Genomic DNA, 19387 nt, shown 5'->3' on the forward strand with positions numbered 1-19387 from the left:
TAGCAAACTAATTAGATCCAGGACTGGTTAGAGTATAATGAAGGAGAGTCAGTGACAGTTTGGTGAAGTTTCAGTCGAAACTTGGCCAAAAAAAACAACAACCTTCTTCCCTGCAGACATTTTGATTGACTTGTCAGTGCCTCAGGATATTTTATTCACACTGATTCGACGTCTGTGATGTTGAGTTCAGGAGTTTCCAGGAGTTTAGAAACGCTCATGGCATCATTTTAGTCCCCCAAAAAAACACAGCCTCCAGTTTTGTTTTCGCCTGAACAAACAGAAAGTGAGACTCTCACTTTTCCTAATTGGTTCTCATCATCAGTCACGGCTCGATCGACAGCAGCGTGAGTGTTCCTGGTGTTAGATTCTGCGTGTGAATATGCACAATGTGAAGATTTCACTCTCCAAAAACACACCGATGTATACCATATTCATAAAGTCTCAAAGTGCTGCACAAGCAGATTTAACAACAAGCATCGAAACAGACATTCAAGAAAGTCGTAACGCTTTTGAGTCCACACTCTGTGGTGTGAAGACTCCGACTCCTCATTAACACATTCAGTTAAAAGAAAAATGATCAAAACAAGGATGATGATGATGATGATGGTGGACGATCAGCGCTGCATCTTCCTCACAGCAACTTTGCTGCTCACAAACAAAGAGGAGAAGAAAAGTGTCTCCTTCACCACCTGCTTCACGAGCTTTGTCTGATCGATGGAGGTTCGACGTTTATTTCAGAGACGACGAAAAGACCACTTGGAAATGCTGAGATATTTATTTTTATTGAAGTATTAGGGCCAAACTGAAGGGTAAAATAATGATTTAATCTATCGAGAATAAAGTCACAATATTCTGAGAAAAAATGTCATCATTTTAACCCTTTAACACCTAAGCCTCAAAATGACCATGTGGCGTAAGTGTTTTTGCCCAATTTTCCAGAACATTTTTCAATATCTGGCAGTTATTTTCAGTTAAAGTAGCGTATTTACAATTTAAAATGAAGAAAAACAAAAAAAACCACTAGATTTTGCATGTTAAATTGTTAAATAATAAGTTGAACAGTGTAAAACATATTTAAAATAACATTTGTTTGAGTCTTTGTCTCAATGAGCAAAAACAGGCCAACAAAATGGAAACTATGTACTCTTTGCAACAGCGTGAGTGAAATTATCGTAATAACCACACGCCGGCTTTAATGTGCAACTTCTCCACTTTAAGAAACCACTGACTTTTTTTCCAAATAGCTCACACCGTCGCGTAATTGCGGTAATGCACAAAGTGCGCTTCGATGCGCTCGGTGTTAAAGGACTAAGAGAACAAAGTCGTAATATTATCAGGTTATGAGACGATTTCCTCCAAGTCTGTGTGTGATTCTTTCCTCAAAACACACTCAGTTTCTTGCACAGTCTTCTCAAAAAGAAAGGGAACTTGGCTCGTAACCGGAGGGTTGCCGGTTCGAGTCCCCACCAGGTCAAAGGGTTGGGGTACCTATGAGCAATGTACCTAACCTCCACTGCTCCTTCTACAGGAAGGTTCCTAGTGGAGGCGGAGAAAGAATGGACCCAAGGGGATTAACTGCATTTAGTATATAAAATAAATACAAATAAAAAAGATAATGTGGTGCTAATGAGCCAAAGGATTACATATTTCCCCATATATGAGAAGCCCAAAACTTCACAAGATGCTCGGCATTTCTCATGATGTAAAAAAATAAATATGGCTTTATTCCCGTAATATTATGACTTTATTCTCGAAAGATTTTTAAAAAATGTCTTCAGTTCGTCCTCTTATACTCTGTCGTAGTGTCCATGGAAAATAACATATTTGGATGCACAAACAAGTCTTTTAAAGCTCCTTATAGTGTTTGAAGTGAATGTCTGAATTTTACCTCATACAACATGAATTGTCTCTATGTTTTGTCAGTATGTGTATATATATGTATATATGTATATATATACATATATATATAAATGACACGCAGCCATAACTGCTGTCATTAATTCTATGTCAAAAAGTCAAATGTCTGCTGTGAACAGAGTTGATTAACACAGATTATTTAAAAAGAAAAAGCTTATTTGCATTATTTTTCTCCCCCCAGTTGTGTCACTCACTCTCATTCCAAACGCTGCTGCTGCTGCTGCTGCTGCTGTTTGTTTGTTTGTTTGTTTGTTTGTTTGTTTGTTTGTTTGTCATGGATCCTCGTGGCTTCTGATGACGTCATGAAACCAAATCACCCGTGCTGTGTTTAAGTGTCTGTCTGTGATTGTGTGTTTTGTGTCGTCTCTGTGTGTGTGTTGTGACTCACTAAATGATTTCAGAAGCGTGGAAACGGTGACGTGTAGATTCAATACGGAAAGGTTAAGCTGTATAATTTGCCATTTTATGTGCTAAATCCAAAAAAAAACACGTTCATTTTCTACCGCTTTATCCTCCACATGAGGGTCGCGGGGTCACACCCTGCACAGATCCCCTGTGTGAGTAAGCCGGAGAACCTGGAGAACAACCCATAATGAGACAAAAAAAAAACATCAATACACCATGGTGACCTTCACGTTCTCTGTCAGGTCAACAGCACTGTCTGTAAAGATCAGGAGATCCAGGAGATTCCAAAATATCACAGATCGTCCAAAAAAACCTGCTCACGTGTATCACTAAAATGTTTAAATTAAGTGTTTAAATAACACTTAAAGAGTCTAATTTGACTCAGTCTAAATGGAAATTGGTGTTAAATTGACTTTTGTTGTGTTTTTGACATCACTTTCCATGATCATGACTAATCTTCTATATCTGGTCGTTTATATTGTGACGCCAATGTCAGCGTCAGAAATTTGGATCCCAGTTTGAATTTCTTCCTCCCTGACCGACCTCAGCATGTCATGGAGGACACACTTTATTCTTCTTTTCCATGCTTTTGAAATCATTTCCAGTCTGGCTGATTGATTGTGTTTTGGCCCTTTCGTCTCCTCCCTGTCATGTAAACGTCAAACTGTCTCTCTGTCTCTCTGTCTCTCTCTCTCTCCTCACTGTCGCTGCGTGCGTCTCTGACTCTGACTGCGCTCTCGTTTAAAGGACGTGGACAAGACCCAGACGGAGATCATGCGCCACCACACGAGCATCAGCGAGCTGAAGAGGAGCTTCATGGAGTCGGTGCCGGAGCCTCGGCCCAGCGAGTGGGACAAGCGTCTGTCCACCAACTCGCCGTTCCGCACGGCGAGCATCAACGGCAAGCTCCAGCCAGCGGTGAGTCCCCCTTTGAACCCCCCCCCGACGGAGAAGCAGCAACGCGACTCTCACGAGTCGACGTCATCCCATCCATTGTAGTGGCTGTCAGTGAGCGAAGCTTCCGAATAAGCAGAGAGGTGTTGTCGTGTCCCTGTTGTAGTGTGTTTGCTGGCAGCTTCCCACGACTCCATCAGTCTGAGACGTGCTGAGCGTCACACTTACCTGTTAAAATGTGCCACGTTTAATTTACTGCAACACACACACACACACACAGGGAAGACTCTTGGTTTATATGACAGGGAAACAATTAGTTTATGGGACAGTTCCTTTCTATTTCAAACCGTAGCGCATGGTTTTCAAACATAAACAAATGTCTTATTACACTCTTAACACATTTAGTTCATCACAACGTCCTCTGTGTATCTTCCTCTGTCTTGTGACATTTCCACATCTTTATAATAAGAAGTGAAAGTGAAAACAGGTGAAAACATAAAGAAATGCCCACAAATAAAAGTTCTACCCCCCAGAAAACACACTTATTTTAATGTGATAAATAAACCCTGTGCTGCTGCTGCTGCTGTTGTATACACACAAACACTCCCACCGTCAGGTCTGATAGTATTGCCAGACAGAGTCAGAATAATAATACTAACATCAATCACAACATAAATCACCAAAGGTTACACACGTTTAAGTTTTCTGCGTCTATAAATGTCTTGGCTGTGACCTTGGAGGCGCCGTGACGCGCGGCAGCTGTTTCTCCTCGAGTCCTTCACACGATTTTGATGGAAACGCTTTCATAAAGTGAAACACTGTTTATTTTACTGCTCCGTCAGTTCTGTGTCCTTTTCAAGTCCTCTAAGAAACTCATATTTAACTGTCAGCGTGACTGAGCAGAAGTAAACACAGCCAGACTATTTTAACATTTGGAAAATGAGCTCTTGTTTTCGACTGCAGCCCAGATCACGTTCACATTCTGCCGCTTTATCCTCCACATGAGGGCAGCTTGGCCAGTCCATCGCAGGGCCACATACGTAAACAAACAACGAGTGCTGTCAGTTAAACGCGTTATTAACGGCGTCAACGCAAACCCAATTTAATTTTTATCGCTCTTTTTGGCCCTGGCTAGACCGAAAACAAAACAACAGGCACACTGCGAGCCGTAGGCTAATGCTACGCCTTAAATGGATGGCGAGCGTCTCCAAGCGGACTCTCCGTATCCAACGCAGCCTGGATCATTTCTCCACGCACTCCCCACGTCCAAGTAATGATGTACGCAGTGTTACCAACCAAGCTGGCAGACCCCCGAAGACCGCTAGCTCCTTTAGCTCGGATTAGCTCTTTACGGCAACAACACATTAAACCTCTCTTATTATTGTGCGGCTCTCACAATAAGAGGAATAACTGAAACTATGCAGGGTGACAGAGATATTGTCTCAATAAAGCAAGCCGATCCACTTTTCTATGTTGATAAGAGCATTAAAATGAGAAAAAATAACGTGACAAAAAGAAATTAAGGGACGTTTACAAGAGATAAAAAATGTGCGATTAATGGAGACTTAACTATGACATTAATGCGAGTAATCGCGATTAAATATTTTAATGGTTTGACAGCACTACAAACAACCCACACATGCTCGGTCAATTCACAGTGTCCAGTTTACCTAATGCCCCATATTGCATGTTTTTGGATTGTGGGAGGAAAACCTGGAGAAAACCCACGCACACACACGGAGAGAACATGCAGCCTTAGAGGTTGCGTGTTATTAACGGTCATTTCCTGAACAATCCATTAACACTTTCTCTCAAACAATCCAGAACTCCAGTTGTGTGATAAAGCCATGTTTTAAAATGAAAATGTCGCAGTAATGTTGACGTGACAGCGACGATTAAACCCACTGTGATCTATGTCCACTGTCACTTCTTAATTATCGGAGTTTGATCGCTATTATATCATTTATGCAGATACAGACGCCGAGGGCTCTGTGTTTGAGAGAGGAAAAAAGAAAAAGAGAGAAACAGAGTCGTGACTTTAATTTGAGAAAAGCTCAGCAAGAAATCAAGTGGAGACAGTTTTATTCACATGGGCTAGAACCTCATAATTCTTTACAGTGTGTTTCACTGACGACAATCAATCAATCAATCAATCAATCAATCAAACAGCAGCAGCACAGGGAAGTAGAAACACTAATGTTATTAATGCCATGCATGTTGGCTGAATCCCTCTCGGTTTGTGTGTGTAAAGCAATGCTCTTATAACAGGGTTTCCTAACCGCCCCCCCAGGCCACAGACTAGTATTTTCTATATATATATTTTTACTTTGTGTGTGTGTGAAATTTTATTTTCATTTTCAATAATCTCTGACAAGGGAATTTGATAATTTACCAAAAGAAATCAAGGCTCTGCCGCAGCGCTCACTCCTACACATACTGTAGTACCACATATATATATATATATATATAAAACATGCTCAGGGCTCACACTGATGCTGAGATAAAGCTGTAGTGCGTAAGTTTTCGGCGAATGGCGCTTGCAGACGCAGAAATGACTCGCCGTACCTTTTCATTTGCTTTGTGTGTTTTAACAGTGTTTAAGGCAGAATTATGCTAATACTATTCATTATAGTGGTAAATAAGGCGCCTTTCCACCGGCTCGACTCGCATCGCCTCGGCACGGTTATTTTGTGTTTCCACTATCGATGGTACCTGATACTGTTTTTTTAGTACCTGCTCTGTCGAGGCTGAGGTGACACTATGCGTGACGTCGCCAGACTGACGGCCACGGATTGGTCAGAGAGTGTCGTCACAGGAAGAGTCACGAGCGCGACATAAGAACTGTTGATCAGTTAAACAGACTTAAAAATCCTAAAAAAACCTGGGTTAATCCTCATGTGGAGGATAAAGCGGGAGAAAATGGACGTGTCTATATTATGTTTGTTTGTTTTTGGATTTAGCACATAAAAATTGCAAATTATACAGCTTAACCTTTCCGTATTGAATCTACACGTCATTGTTGAACTCATTTGGTTGTATTTTATGTTTCCATGCTTCTGAAATCATTTAGTGAGTCACAACACACACACATTAAATGTCTAAAATCTCCATATTTAACAGAGGAGTCTAGTGTGTTTATTACCGCTGTATTTCAGTCCAGTGACTGTGTCAGAACTGAACAAAAATGTCGAATCACTTGATTCTAACGATTCAGAAGTCACTCGTGTGTGTGTGTGTGTGTGTCTGTAAAACGAAGTCACGGCAGTTTCATGCAGCCGTGCAGTGATGACTCCGCCCACGTTGAGGAGGTACTATTTTGTAATGGAAACACGATCGAAACCGTGCCGAGGCGAGTCGAGCTGGAACCATAGGTGAAAAAAAGTGACTTTGGTAGTCGTCCGGTCCTTGTTTTCGCTGCACTGTAACTTCCTGTTTTCCACCCTGTGCTGACTCGGTTCACTGACTTCACGAGTACATAATGCATGAAGCGTCGTCGTTGCTAATCAGAGCGCACCGGTCTCCCGTTCTCTGTGGAGAAATATCGTGCGTCTATTGCATTTTAACAACAGTGATGAAATATTAATAACGCTTCTAAACACCCTGGTGACACAAATGTAACCCGCAATCAAACGAGACTTTAAAAGCCATTAAACGTGGATTTCATCACAAGGGTCACACTTAAAAAGACAGATTGAGTCGCTGAAGAGGTTCTGTGACACCGTTGTCGTCTAAAAACCAAAGTGTTTGATTGAGGACTGTACACCGATCGTCCATGTGGTGGTGCTGTTGCCTCTCTCCATATCATTCCACTGCTTTAGCATGAGGATACGACTAAAGCTGCAGTGACAGACGGCGGAGAGAGAGAAAGAGAGAGAGAGACCTATGGAACTGTTTTCATTGTTGTTTATTTTGTGAAGATGAAGGCATGTGTGTTTGTGTGTGTGTGTGCAGGGGAAGATGTCCTCCGTTGTGCCTGCACACAGAGTAGTTGATGGCGTGTATGAGGTAAAGGTGCTCTGATCATCTCCTGCTGCAGGTCCACGCTCACCGGCCTTTTTTCCTCCATGGGCAGTGTAACGAATGGCGCCTGGAGGCTACTGTGGCCTTTCACCCCTGTTGTTTACGAGCAGCTTTTCCGACTTTTGAACAGATTGCGCGCTCTGCTGCAACATTAAGGGCTCAGTATGCTTCAAACCTGCCAGTTTAAACAGCACAAGCGCTGCCAGAGAGAACACGCCCGAGGGCAGAGGCGTTTGTCCTCGGTGGTGACAAACTCGTCATCATCATCGTCGCCGGAGACGGGGCGCGATGATTTTCATGAAAGTGGAGACAAGGGAGGACACTTGGGGGCTCTGGTGCTGTATTTCACACAACGGGTGGCAAAAAAAAAAAAAAAGAAAAAAAAGAGGGCACAGTGAAGTTGGTTTTGAGGAAAGTTTCAAAAACTGTAAAGAAAAAAAAGAAAGAAAGAAAATAACGCAGCCCCCGTGAGATGAAGCCGGGGGAAGTGTAGGTGGAAGGAAGGAAGGTAGGGTTCTTGAGGTGCTGACACTTTGTTTTGAAGCATACTTGTCCCAGATCCTACCTCCTTCAGCGCTTGACGATTAACCCCTTGTCACTGCTGCCTTCTTGCTCTGTGAATGGCTACTGCGAGCTTCTCTCATGCTGCTTGATCAACCGCATGGCGAAGGTCAATAAAACAAACAACCCACGACGATGTACCTGCATGATGTCTGACTCGTGTCTGCCTGATGTAACCAATGATGAGCAAAATGAACTCACAGGGGGAAAAAAAAAGAAAAGAAGAACGATGAGTCGTCAGATGACTGACACCCACCCTCCTCCCCCCCCTGTCTCACCCTCCACTCCTCTTCCCTGTATCCACCCAAACCAAACCTGAATGTCTTTATGTGTTTTTTTTGTCTCTGTGTATCTCTGCCCCTCCCCTCTCCTCCTCTCCTCCCTCTGTCTCTTTCTCTCTGAAGTGTGGGGCTGGTTGTGCCGCACCGGCACCATCACCATCACCATCACCGTCCTTCCCCATGCACTCGCACAATGACAAAGAAGGTCAAAGAGTCACTCAGTCCCCCGCCCTGTCGGCGTCTCCCCCCGGGTCCTGGGTCTCGTCCACTCATGACTTAAAGACACAGTTTCTGTCCCAGACTCTGGGTCCTGTACAATAATAAACTTACAAATACAGCCATGATAGCACCTCCCCTTGCTGAAAGCCTGGAGCACAGTTTTGGTTACTCACAGATTCTCCCTGAAGTGTGAGACATCTGCCCCCACCACTGACTGCAGTGCAGATCTGTCTCTCCCAGACTCGCTGTCATTCTCCAGCTGACGGACTGATGGTGCGTTTATTTTTAAAGCAAATGACACGACGATGGCGTCGCCAGGCCGTCCCAGTCCATATGTGTGTCTGTGTGTGTGTATTTTTTTATTCTCCCTGTTGGCATTTAGACAACTTTGCACTGCCAAGATAGTTTGCACTAGCCAGCATTTTAGCTGTCAGAGGAAGCCCCGTCCACGGAGGAGATATTAACGAGCCTCCGTCCTGTCCTCTGGAAACCAGATTAGACCACCTCACTGTCCCTATACCGTTATTTTTAGAGGACGTAGTGCTCATACTTTAGAACAATGGCTGGGTTTAAAAGTGTTTGAAATGTACATTTTTACAAACAACATATCTGTGGTTTTACTTGTAATGGCAGAAAAAAAAAAAAAACCCTGATAGTAATTCCCTTTATTCAGCCCCAACGTCGCGTGTTTACCGTGACGTGGCTGTCGGTCTTTTCTCACTCGACAGAGTCACTACCTTTTATGATTCCAGCTGCATTAAAAAAAAGAAGACTGTAGTTACCGCGTAGAATTAGCTCCCGATAACGTGTGGAAAAACCTTTTCAATGTTCTTTGCCTGACTTAATAAATAAATAAATAAATAAATAAATAAATATCAAAATAAGGACTTAATCAAAGCTTATTCAATGTGCGTTTGTTCTTTTCTTGGTTTCACCTCAAAAAGCTCCTCTTATCAGCCACGTCTGATGATCAATGCATGTTCTTCTATTTGTTGTCAGACTCTGTACTAATGAGCTGTCGTTCTGAGTCCAGGTGATTTTGAGGAGTACAGTGTTGCAATAAATATCTTCAAAGGTGAATTTCAGGGTTGGTATAGATTCTTACGTACGTGTTCAGGCTAAAATAAGTCAAATTCTGAGTTACAGACAGGCTTTGACGTCTGCCGTCGCTATTTTAACCACAAAGGAGTAAGAAGCCAGATTTAGATCTTACTGGAGCTTATTATTGTAATTGTCTAAATTACAGTAATGGTTCCCCAAAGCTTGCAAAAGATGGTCAAATCCACCTCAGTCCCCAACCTGCACAACATCCAGAGCCTCTCGTCGTCCACCTTCTTCCTTCCAGCATCTGCCTCCTTCATTTCTTTACCTCCTTCCTCTATCTCTCCCCCCCTCCCCCCTCCTCCCTTGTGTTGTCAGTTGACCATATTCCACTTCTTTGTTCATTGTTCTCTGTCTCTCTTGGTCTGCTGCTGCTGCTGAGCACAGCGAGGGAGGCAGTCGCGGTTCGGACCAAAGGTAAGAGCCTATAGTTTGTCCCCAGTGCCAGGGAGACCGCCGCTGTACAGACAGGCCTGCCTCCTGGAGCAAGACGAGGAGGACACTGACGTTGCTTGGGTTGATGAGGATGATGAGGAGGAGGAGGAGGAGGAGGACGAAGGCGAGGAAGAACTAGGTCACGGTCGCACTCTGAAGGTAGATATTGACGTCGTGCCGACTGTGGGGAGGAGCTTGGTTAACCCGTGCAAGCTAAACCCGGCGAGGCTGAAGCCGTCGCGGATGTCCTTCTTCCTGTCGGGACTGCTGCTGATGGCGCTGACTATGCTGTGGCTGGCTTTTATTTGAAAGAAAAAGAAAAGACGACACAAAAAAAAACCCAAAACGTGCGGAGCTTCTTGAACATTAAAGACTTCCCCGTGGAGAGACTGAGAGACTCGTCACTTTTACATTCTCGAAACTTTTACCGGCACCGTTTCCTTCCCTGTGACTAATTCCAGCCAAAAGTGGCTAAACTTTAAAAACACAACCACTCTTTACTCTTTACACTTTTTGCTAAACAGTAACCGCACACAGCAGTCGCCCGCCACGACGCGCTCCACCCTTTTGCTAATTTGATTTGTTGCTATGCTGTGCCTGTCAACATGGAAAAAAAGTGAATGAATCACAGCCTTTGTCATTTTGTGACCTTAAATGTTAACTGTTATGTCACTTTTAATCTGAAATCTCTTTTGAATCGCATCACGACTTGATCTTAGAACCTTAAAACCAAAAAAGTGATGTTACGCTCCAGTATTTGGAAGAATCTCTGGTTCTAAACCATAGATGACAAAGTAGCATTATGTTTAAAGGTGTAGCGCGTCACCATTTTAGTTAAAAATGACGGCCCGATCAAAAACTCACTACAAAGACCACGGTGTGACGGGCAGACTTGATGGCGGACTCATCAGCTGTACCTCAAGTGCTCAGTGTCTGTGATCTGTCACGTGCTGCCATGATGTGTGCGTTTCTGCAAAATCAGATCACGTTCTCTGATCCAGAAGGACATTTTACACTTATTTAACGTGTCCGTTGACCTGTTGTACCAGAGTGCGTCCTCTTCAGCTTGCAGTCTCCCGTGTTGCGCCGCCATCTTTGTCCTGAGAGGTATTCAGTTCATTGAAAGATGCAACGTCACCCACCCACTCAATCTTAAGCCCCTTTTGTCCACCTGTGGTCCCGACTCGCCTCGCCTCAGCTCACCTCGGCACCGCACGGTTGAGGTTGGTTTTCCACTACAAAATCGTACCTACTCAGTGTGGGCGGAGTCATCACTGCTCGGCTGCATGAAACTGCCGTGACTTTGTTCCACGCGACACAAACGAGTGACTCGTGACTTGGAAAGCCGTTGTTCTCAGTCGAACTGAATCATTAGAATCAGTTCATTAAAAAGATTTGTTGAGTACTTCCTCCATGACCGGAGCACAGACTCCGTCTGACGCGGTCACACCAGACTCCTCTGTTAAATATTGAGATTTTACACATTTCCCTGCTAATTGTTGGAGGTTAACCCACGTTGTGAGGATTGTGAAGTCTTTTTAACTGATCTGTTCGGCTTGATCTTCCTGTGACGGTACTCTGACCAGGCAGTCAGGCGACGTCACGCATAGTACCGCCTCATCTCGCTTGTAACCTCCCCTAAATAAAAGGACCAGGTACTATCGCTAGTGGAAACACAAAATAACCGCGCCGTGCCGAGGCGAGACGAGTCAAGGTCGAGGCGCTGGACACACGCCATTACACAATGAACTGTTTTTGGGCACATTTGATGTGAGCAAACAATGGTGATGTTGATGATGATGGTGATGATGATGATAGTGGGGTTTATTGGACCTTGTTAGGGCTTGGGGGGGGAAGAAGAGCATGTCTTTCCCTCATCGTGTCAACATTCTCGTCATAAAAACACACCGGAGTCCCCTCACCATCGCTTCTCCTGCCCTGTTTAAGGTGTTGAACTGTGGTCTGCTGCTTGGAGATGTGAGGATGTTTTTGCCCATTTTAGTGGCGTGTTCACTCTGTTCCTGCTTTCTGCTCAAAGTGAAGACCTAAAAGATCTAGGCAGCCTTTTGTTTTGGACTCACTTTTTATTAGGGCTATTTCTGTAGCTTTTACTAGGGTTTTAATGAGCTTTTATTGAGGATGTTAAGTGTTTTGATCCACAGCATAGAGTCAGGAACACTGTAAGGAATACCTTGAGAAAAAAACATTTTGGCACACACACACAAGGCTTTTCCAGGGTGACTGAAGTGCAAACATCGAATATCCTTTAAGCTGCAGGACAGAGACAGACGGAGGCATCGTCACGTCTGGGACCAGCTCTCATAACTGAACAGTAATGTTCTGCACCCTACGCTTTATGCTCTTGTGTTTCTGGATGAAAAAAAAAAAAACCAAACAAACACAAGAAAGCGAAGTGTGTGCTTCATCATGTGAAGTGTAAAGGTTAAGAGACCTGCCTCCGGAGAGTTACAGCAAATATTAACGTACTACAGATATGTCGTGGAGGGGTTGCTGATAATGACACTTTCAAGAGTCTCATACCAGACCGAGTGAGTCTGAAGCAGCAGCATTCTTCAGTTCAGGAGGGGTTTTTTACTGCCGAGGATTTATGTTTTGTTGTTAGAGAACGAAGAGCTTTTTTCCTATTTTAGAATTTACATTCTCCCGCTCCAAGAGTCGGCCAAACAGCATTTGCTGCGCGTTCTCGTAAATAACGCAGAGACACACTTATACACTGCGGTTTTTAAAATGTCCTTAGATTATTATTAGCCCCGTGTTCATTCTCCAAGGACCAAGTATCCAAAGACAATCAGGCTACGTGAGATTTCGTGAGTGGAGTTACTCAGGAATGCAACACAGGACTTTTCTACTTTTACACGCAAATACCGCTCCTGACCTAAAGTGTGTCGACGGCAACAATGAAGACGCGGCAGCGACGCGGCGCAAGCATGAAGCTTCGGTGTAACATAACTATAGAATCAATGTAGAGCCGCAGTCTTTCATGCGTAGACGCAAACCAACAAGTAACTGAGCTGCTTTGTGAGTGCAGCACCGACGCCGGACAGTTCTACAATAACGTCATAAGAAACATGTATTCAAGTCATTTAAATATCTGTAGCATGTAATAATCATCAACACTAAATCGAAATCTATAATGGACCGTGTGCTCATGTACCTTCCAATGCCTTAAACTGAAGCAGATGCACTTCTTAGGTGTGCTTGTTTACATCACCTCTGGGTATAAAAAAAAATGACTGCTGATGGCATCGGTTTCTATGTTTAGCCGCGATATGCAACGACAACGCTCGTTAAGTAAGATGCGGGAGTCATCTTGATGAGTCGTACGCCACCGTTTGAAAAATGTTCTGCCCTGAAGGCCAACGACGGCAACTATGAGAGCACGTTCTTTGAATGTGGCGGAGAATTGCTGCGCTCAGAACATCACCGTTAGTAGAGCAAAGTGCCGGTGATAGACGTAAACCCAAAGTTCTGGAGGTCCAGGAGGTCCTAACTCTCCCTATGACACACCTTCACGGTGCTCTGGGGGTTCTGGACCTCCCAGAACTGGACGATGGAAGCTGTTCACGACATAAGTCCTCTGCCTCATCCTCTGGTCATCCGGTTCTCCCATGAGAACACTTCCTCGTTCTATGTTCATGAAGACGCACCATCACGTGTGTGACCATAGAAATCTCCCTAAAGACACCTCTTCTTGGGTGTCAGTCTTTGACAGGAATGATTGACACGTAGTGACAATTTGATGGAGTTGGAACCACAGCATTGAGTAGTAATGGCCCCTCATTAGTGAGAAGTGAGTGAAAGATGTTGGATTTTGGAGAAGCCTCCTGTTAATGTGAAACCAGCCACTGCAAAATAATACGGGAAGTTGCTTTTTTTGTTTTGAAGTTAGTGCTTGGCAATTATAATATATTCCAAGTCTGCACTCCAGCTCCAGACAGTATATGTATATACAATATATATACAGTACCATATGCCGGTACTAATCAGACTGTGGCTCTTTTCTTACTACATCGTCTTCTTCTTCAAAAACGGAAGCAATTACAACCTTTACAAGTCGAGTATTGTGTAAAAAAACACACATCTGACTCGAACGACATGAACCTGCCGCTTAAACCGTCCGACGTATGAAGGAGTGTGACGTGTCTCCGCCTCCTTCGCCAATCAACGATTCAGATACTGCCTTCTTGTGCTCATCGGGGTTCTGTAGATACACATATTTGACCGATCTGGAACCCGTCTCAGCTGTCAATCACGGCATTGCCACTATTTGTAGCACTAAATAACAAATTAAAGCCAAACTTGTGAGAGAAATTAGCACTCGGAACATTCATCAGAGTGATGAGAAATACGTGAGTGGACAGAAACGATCTTTAGGCGTGTGTGACTCATAAAATTGAGCCTAAGTTTCGTCCAGTCAGACGGAAATATTACTTTTTTGGTGACCTTGACATGTGTGGAACCACTTCCTATCTCACACCTGGGACGCTGTCCCCAACGGGACAAACCTGTATAAGACAGGAAGCAAGACACGTCACAGGAGTGTGTCAAGGTCATCAAGAATCCTTGTTGACTGAACGTAACTTAGGCTCAATGAAGACGGCATGAAACGTTTTGGACGTAACTTGGGGTGGTTACATCCCAGGGATGGCACGATACCACACATACACGTCTTTTTAGAACTTTTTAAACGATTTAAGTTGCTTTCAAAGTGATTTCAAAGACACAATTCTCTAACTGTGTCACACATATTCGAAGAAATAAACAGCACACAACATGACTCGGCTAAAATGCTGATTATTATTTACATTCTTACAGTCTGTGCATAGTGAAGCATGTAGTATTTTAAATTATTTAACCATCTGATAACCGATCTGACCGGTATCACATCAGCTCATCCCTGTAATCCGTCAGACAGCGTTGGAGAGCTTGTGATTTTAAGACGTGGAGCCGGATCAGCGACCGTACAAAAAGATGGAGACAAAGCAAACAACACGAGCCGCAGACAAAACACGGGGGAAGGAGAGGAGGCGGCAACGCTGCTGTGATTAAGGGAAGAGTAAACAATGCATTTGTGGCTAATGCGACACAGGCGAGAGCAGTGAAGCCGGGCGCTTGTAATCAGGCCGGTGGGAGTGGACCCATGACAGGAAGTCATCAGATCTGTAACGGGAGACGACCGTGCGTTCAAAGAAAAACAGGAAATGAAACAGATGTTGAAATAATGACATTGAGTCAGGCCCGAGAAGCGTAGTACCATCTCTGCTCATTATACTTCCATGCCTTTACTTTTGTCTCCCGACAGGATTTGACACGTTTTATTTGAAGCCCCTTAATTTATAGTCGCGTTAAATGTTAAAGTAAAGAAAAGGACTGTTGTCTTCACAGTTTAGAGTCTGCATTATAAATGTACATTTAAGACAAACATTGGGGAAGTGTCCTGTTTACTCTTTGAATGATGTTGATATTGTTACTAAACACGCTCTAAGTTGTCTTTACTACTTTTACAACACTGTACAACAATTAAATAAATACACTTAGTGTAATTGATAATACTGCGTATGCCTCTCACCGGGTGTTTGTACATCTGTTCGACCTGCTAATCATTTAACGTCATCCAATGACTCTGCCTGTACTTTTCACTGTGTCGCTAAAAATAAATGAAAACAACACTTTTCCCACGACTCTCGATGATTGTCAACGACGGACTTTGTTGTTGTTTTTTTCCTCGATGTTCTGATGTGAAATGTCCTTGTTTTGTCCACAAAAACCAAAATAATTCAGTTTTAATGATTTCTTTGTGACGTGGAGCAAAGAAACCTGAAAATATTCACATTTAAGGAGCTGAAAAAGCACAACGGTTGTTGTAAATATAGATTAAACACGTCCACAAAGTAAAGAAAAGCTCCTTTTTTCCCCCCCAGACGTTCACCACAAACAAACTGAGCACACTGTTAGAGTGGAGTTTGTGATAATTGACAATCTGTCAGTTCAGCACAAACACTAATATAATATATAGGCTTTTGTTTCTGCTCTGGGTGTTTTAATGTTTTCATTTCCACTGTGTTTCATATTTTTTTCAAAAAGTTTCACCACCACAAACAAGAGGTCTCCTATTTTGATAAAAGTCTATTTCCAGTGTGTGTTTGCTCAGTGGAGACTTCATGTAATCCCCGTTTACATACGTACGAAATGTCTGTCTGCACTTTTAGACTTATTTTAACCATAAAAGGGCCAGAAAATGTCGTGTAACTTTTGTGCTTTTGCCCATTTTTCCAGAAAAACTATAAATATCTGTCAGTTATTCACAATTTACTGCATGTTAAAGTAGTGTATTAACAGTTTAAAACGTTTTATTTAGAAAAGAAACACTGCAGTTGTACACAAACATCAGATTTGAACAGTATAAAACACATTTAAGAGAACATTTTGTTTGTAACCCTCCAAAAAGCTACGGAAACTATGTACAGGCACTTTTTCCAACTCTCTCCTCTGGTGACAAAGTCGCTGATTCGCCGGCTTCCTGCTAAAGCGCGTGCACAAAATTACCGTAATAACCACACGTTGGCTTTGAATTTTTCCGTTGCATAATTGCGTTAATGCAAAGTGTGTCTGCGATACTCTCTGTGTCAAAGGGTTCCATTTGACATCTCCTCCTAAGTGAAAGTCAAACAACCTAAAACAGAGGATGTTTGACTCACGCACTTCAAACGTCAATAAAAGCTTCATTTTTCTTGTGAATGACTTCAATAATTAAATAGGACCAGACCCCACGTCTCATTTAAACTACATAGGAACTGTATCATAGCAAAGTCGACCCACACAATGAACCCTGTTTTTGTTTTTTTGTCATCACGAAGCCCTTGGAGAGTTTGTCACTGATTCTTTTCTGTCTTCACTCCAGTCTCCCGTGCTGAAGACCCAGACAATCACCATCTCCGACGTCACCAACTCCCTGAGAGGAACCGTGACCTACAAGGACATCCCCTTGGTCCACACTGAGACCAAGACCATTATGTATGAGTCGGCACAGGTGAGGGGAATTCTGGGAATCGTATGACATGATGCTGAGGTTTAGCGTTTTGGAACGGGACATCGCTGCGGCACCAAACACAGTAATCCAATAACAATACACACGCGACACACGTCTGCAGCAACGATAGCTCAATCCTCCGTTTCTAATGTAATGTGCAGATTTTGGAATAAATATTTGAGTGTCGCACTCAAGTCGGACAACATTTGCATCTGCTCTTGTCTTTGCATCGATATTGTCGATCATCTCATTGCTTGAAAGTCGCTGTAGAGTCATGATGCCCATCTTCTTAACCGACCTCAGGTCGTACTCGAGAGCAGCGGTGTCCAAACGAGGGCCAGATTTGATAATGTGACGGTTTTAACACTAAAGGTTACACACAAATGCACTGTTTTATGTTAAATGTATGTTCATTGTCACCACTTTCATTTTTAAATGGCAACGTGACCAAATCTGAGCCACGCAGGAGTGAAATAATGAAGAACCCAAAATAGACGATTTCGTAATTCAAAAATATTTTGTATTTGTATTTTTGTATTTCATTGTTTGAAAATACACACTTGTTCCAGACGGATATGGCCTCCAAGCCCGCGGCGAATTCCGGTCCATTGAGGTGTCGCTCCAAAATTCATCAGCCAATCAGCAGGCAGCTTCCTAAGGCCCGCCCACAAACAAAAAAACACAAAGAAGTGTATTTTCAAACAGTAAAAAACAATATTTTCGAATGATTAAATTGATATTTTAGCAGTTTCGTGAAAAGTGTTGCTTGAAAATATTCCCACAAATGTAAATGCCATAAATAATAGATTATAAAACCAAAGCTACGGGCTGTACCACATCTGACTGAGGGCCATGACTTTAGACATGCCTGCTCTAGAGGATAAAGCATGAACTACATCGTTTTTAATTTACTTTTGCTGCTAACTCACTCACCCACTTGACCACCACTGCTGTCTGTCTCTTGGAGGTCTTGAGGTACAAGTGTCTGGTTCTGGTTCTGCTATAAACCCATCTACAGTTGTCAGTGAAGTCATGTTGAGAGAAAGTGTTCACATCACGAGTGCAGCATGAGAGAAAGTACCTTATTATAAATGGATCACCTTATTTTACAGAGGGAAAGCACTGGCCCAGATCACGGCCCCCTGTCTGCTTCTGCCAATTAGCGGAAATCCACTCAAATAGAAGTTAATTATCTGGTTATTACAGCCTTTGCAGTTCAGGACCAAATCCTGCTCACGTCAAATTGCCCTTGGTCACAGCTCATGCTTCCAAATTGCTTCTAATGATCAGGAAAAGTCTTTGCATGGCTGCTCGCGGCCATCAGTGTAAATCTGTGATTTTGGAAAGCAGTTCATTTGCCAGTTTACATCAAACATGGACGGCGTTCTGTATCTTGGATGCTGGGGTCACGGGGCAGTTCCTTTTGCCCTGTGAAAGCTCTATTTTTAACATTTAGGTAAGGTTTACGGTAACGGTAACGGTATCTAAAGGTTTAACGTTAAAGTTTAAAGACATACTGTAAAGAATGATAGTGAAGATAAAGTATCAAATTCACATTTCCACTACAGCATGATGTAAAAGTCCTCCACTTGCACAGATTTAGGATTCTACAGTATCTTCAAAGTGGATTCATGTCAGATTGTTGTCTAACACCTCAAAGGTGTCTCTCCCACAGCCGGTGGACAGCCTGGCAGAGAGGGACTCAGGAGTGCTGCTGAGTGCCCAAACCATCACCTCGGAGACCATCAGCACCACCACCACCACCCAGATCACCAAGGTCTGCTTGCTGCACTGACACGCGGTCGATGCGACGTCAATACGCTCATTTGCCGCTATACGCCGTGATGGATAGAAACTTGTGATATTGACTCGCTGCTTAAGTGCCTGCAGGACGGGAACTGATGTTCCCCTCCAGCCGTGTGTCACCTCAGATACTGACTTTTTAATGCAACTACAACCTACCAGCGTGTGGAATATACAGTAGTGCAGGGCTGCTTGATCATGGGAAACATTCACTCATTGACTTGAACCTGAAACAAATTGAGGAATTGGCTTTAACCCTTTAACACCTAATCCTCAAAATGTCTGGCCTTTTTGTTTTTTTTTGCTTATTTTAACCATTAAAGGGCCAGAAAATGCCTTTATTTTGAAAAAACAAACACTGTAGTTGTACATGAATAAGAGATTTTGCATTTTAATTTTGCAATTTGAACCGTATAAAACATATTTACCATAGAATATTTCGAGTATTTGTCTAAAAATGTGATATTTGATCAAATGTGCTGCATCTTCACCGCTGTGATGCGGATTTGTTCGGCTTCCTTGCATCGGCGTCAATGCAAAGAGCACGCGTGCCCAAATGTGGCACTCGGGATACGCTCGGTGTTAAAGGGTTGAATTGATCTTTTGAATTTATTTATTTATCTATAGCTTTGTTGTTTAATCCAGCGATTCCACTGAATACCTGGGCGACAGGAAGTCAAACACCAGTACAACATTAAAA

General features: G+C 43.1%; 1 protein-coding gene across 13 annotated transcripts in view; it reads left to right on the plus strand.

The window, feature by feature from the left end:
- epb41a (erythrocyte membrane protein band 4.1a) overlaps positions 1 to 19387 on the plus strand; it is a 49417-nt gene that overhangs the window by 19077 nt on the left and 10953 nt on the right. For 11 of the 13 annotated variants that reach the window (XM_044052033.1, XM_044052034.1, XM_044052038.1 and 8 more), the window contains 3 exons: positions 3070 to 3240; positions 16756 to 16884; positions 18545 to 18661. In XM_044052033.1, coding sequence (XP_043907968.1) covers positions 3070 to 3240; positions 16756 to 16884; positions 18545 to 18661 — 417 coding nt within the window. Of the gene's footprint in view, positions 1 to 3069; positions 3241 to 7167; positions 7222 to 8201; positions 8430 to 16755; positions 16885 to 18544; positions 18662 to 19387 lie in introns of those variants that run through there. The other 2 variants (XM_044052045.1, XM_044052035.1) reach the window with 2 other exon arrangements.

The sequence above is a fragment of the Solea senegalensis genome, linkage group LG20 (genome assembly GCF_019176455.1).
Source record: "Solea senegalensis isolate Sse05_10M linkage group LG20, IFAPA_SoseM_1, whole genome shotgun sequence".
NCBI lineage: Eukaryota > Metazoa > Chordata > Actinopteri > Pleuronectiformes > Soleidae > Solea > Solea senegalensis.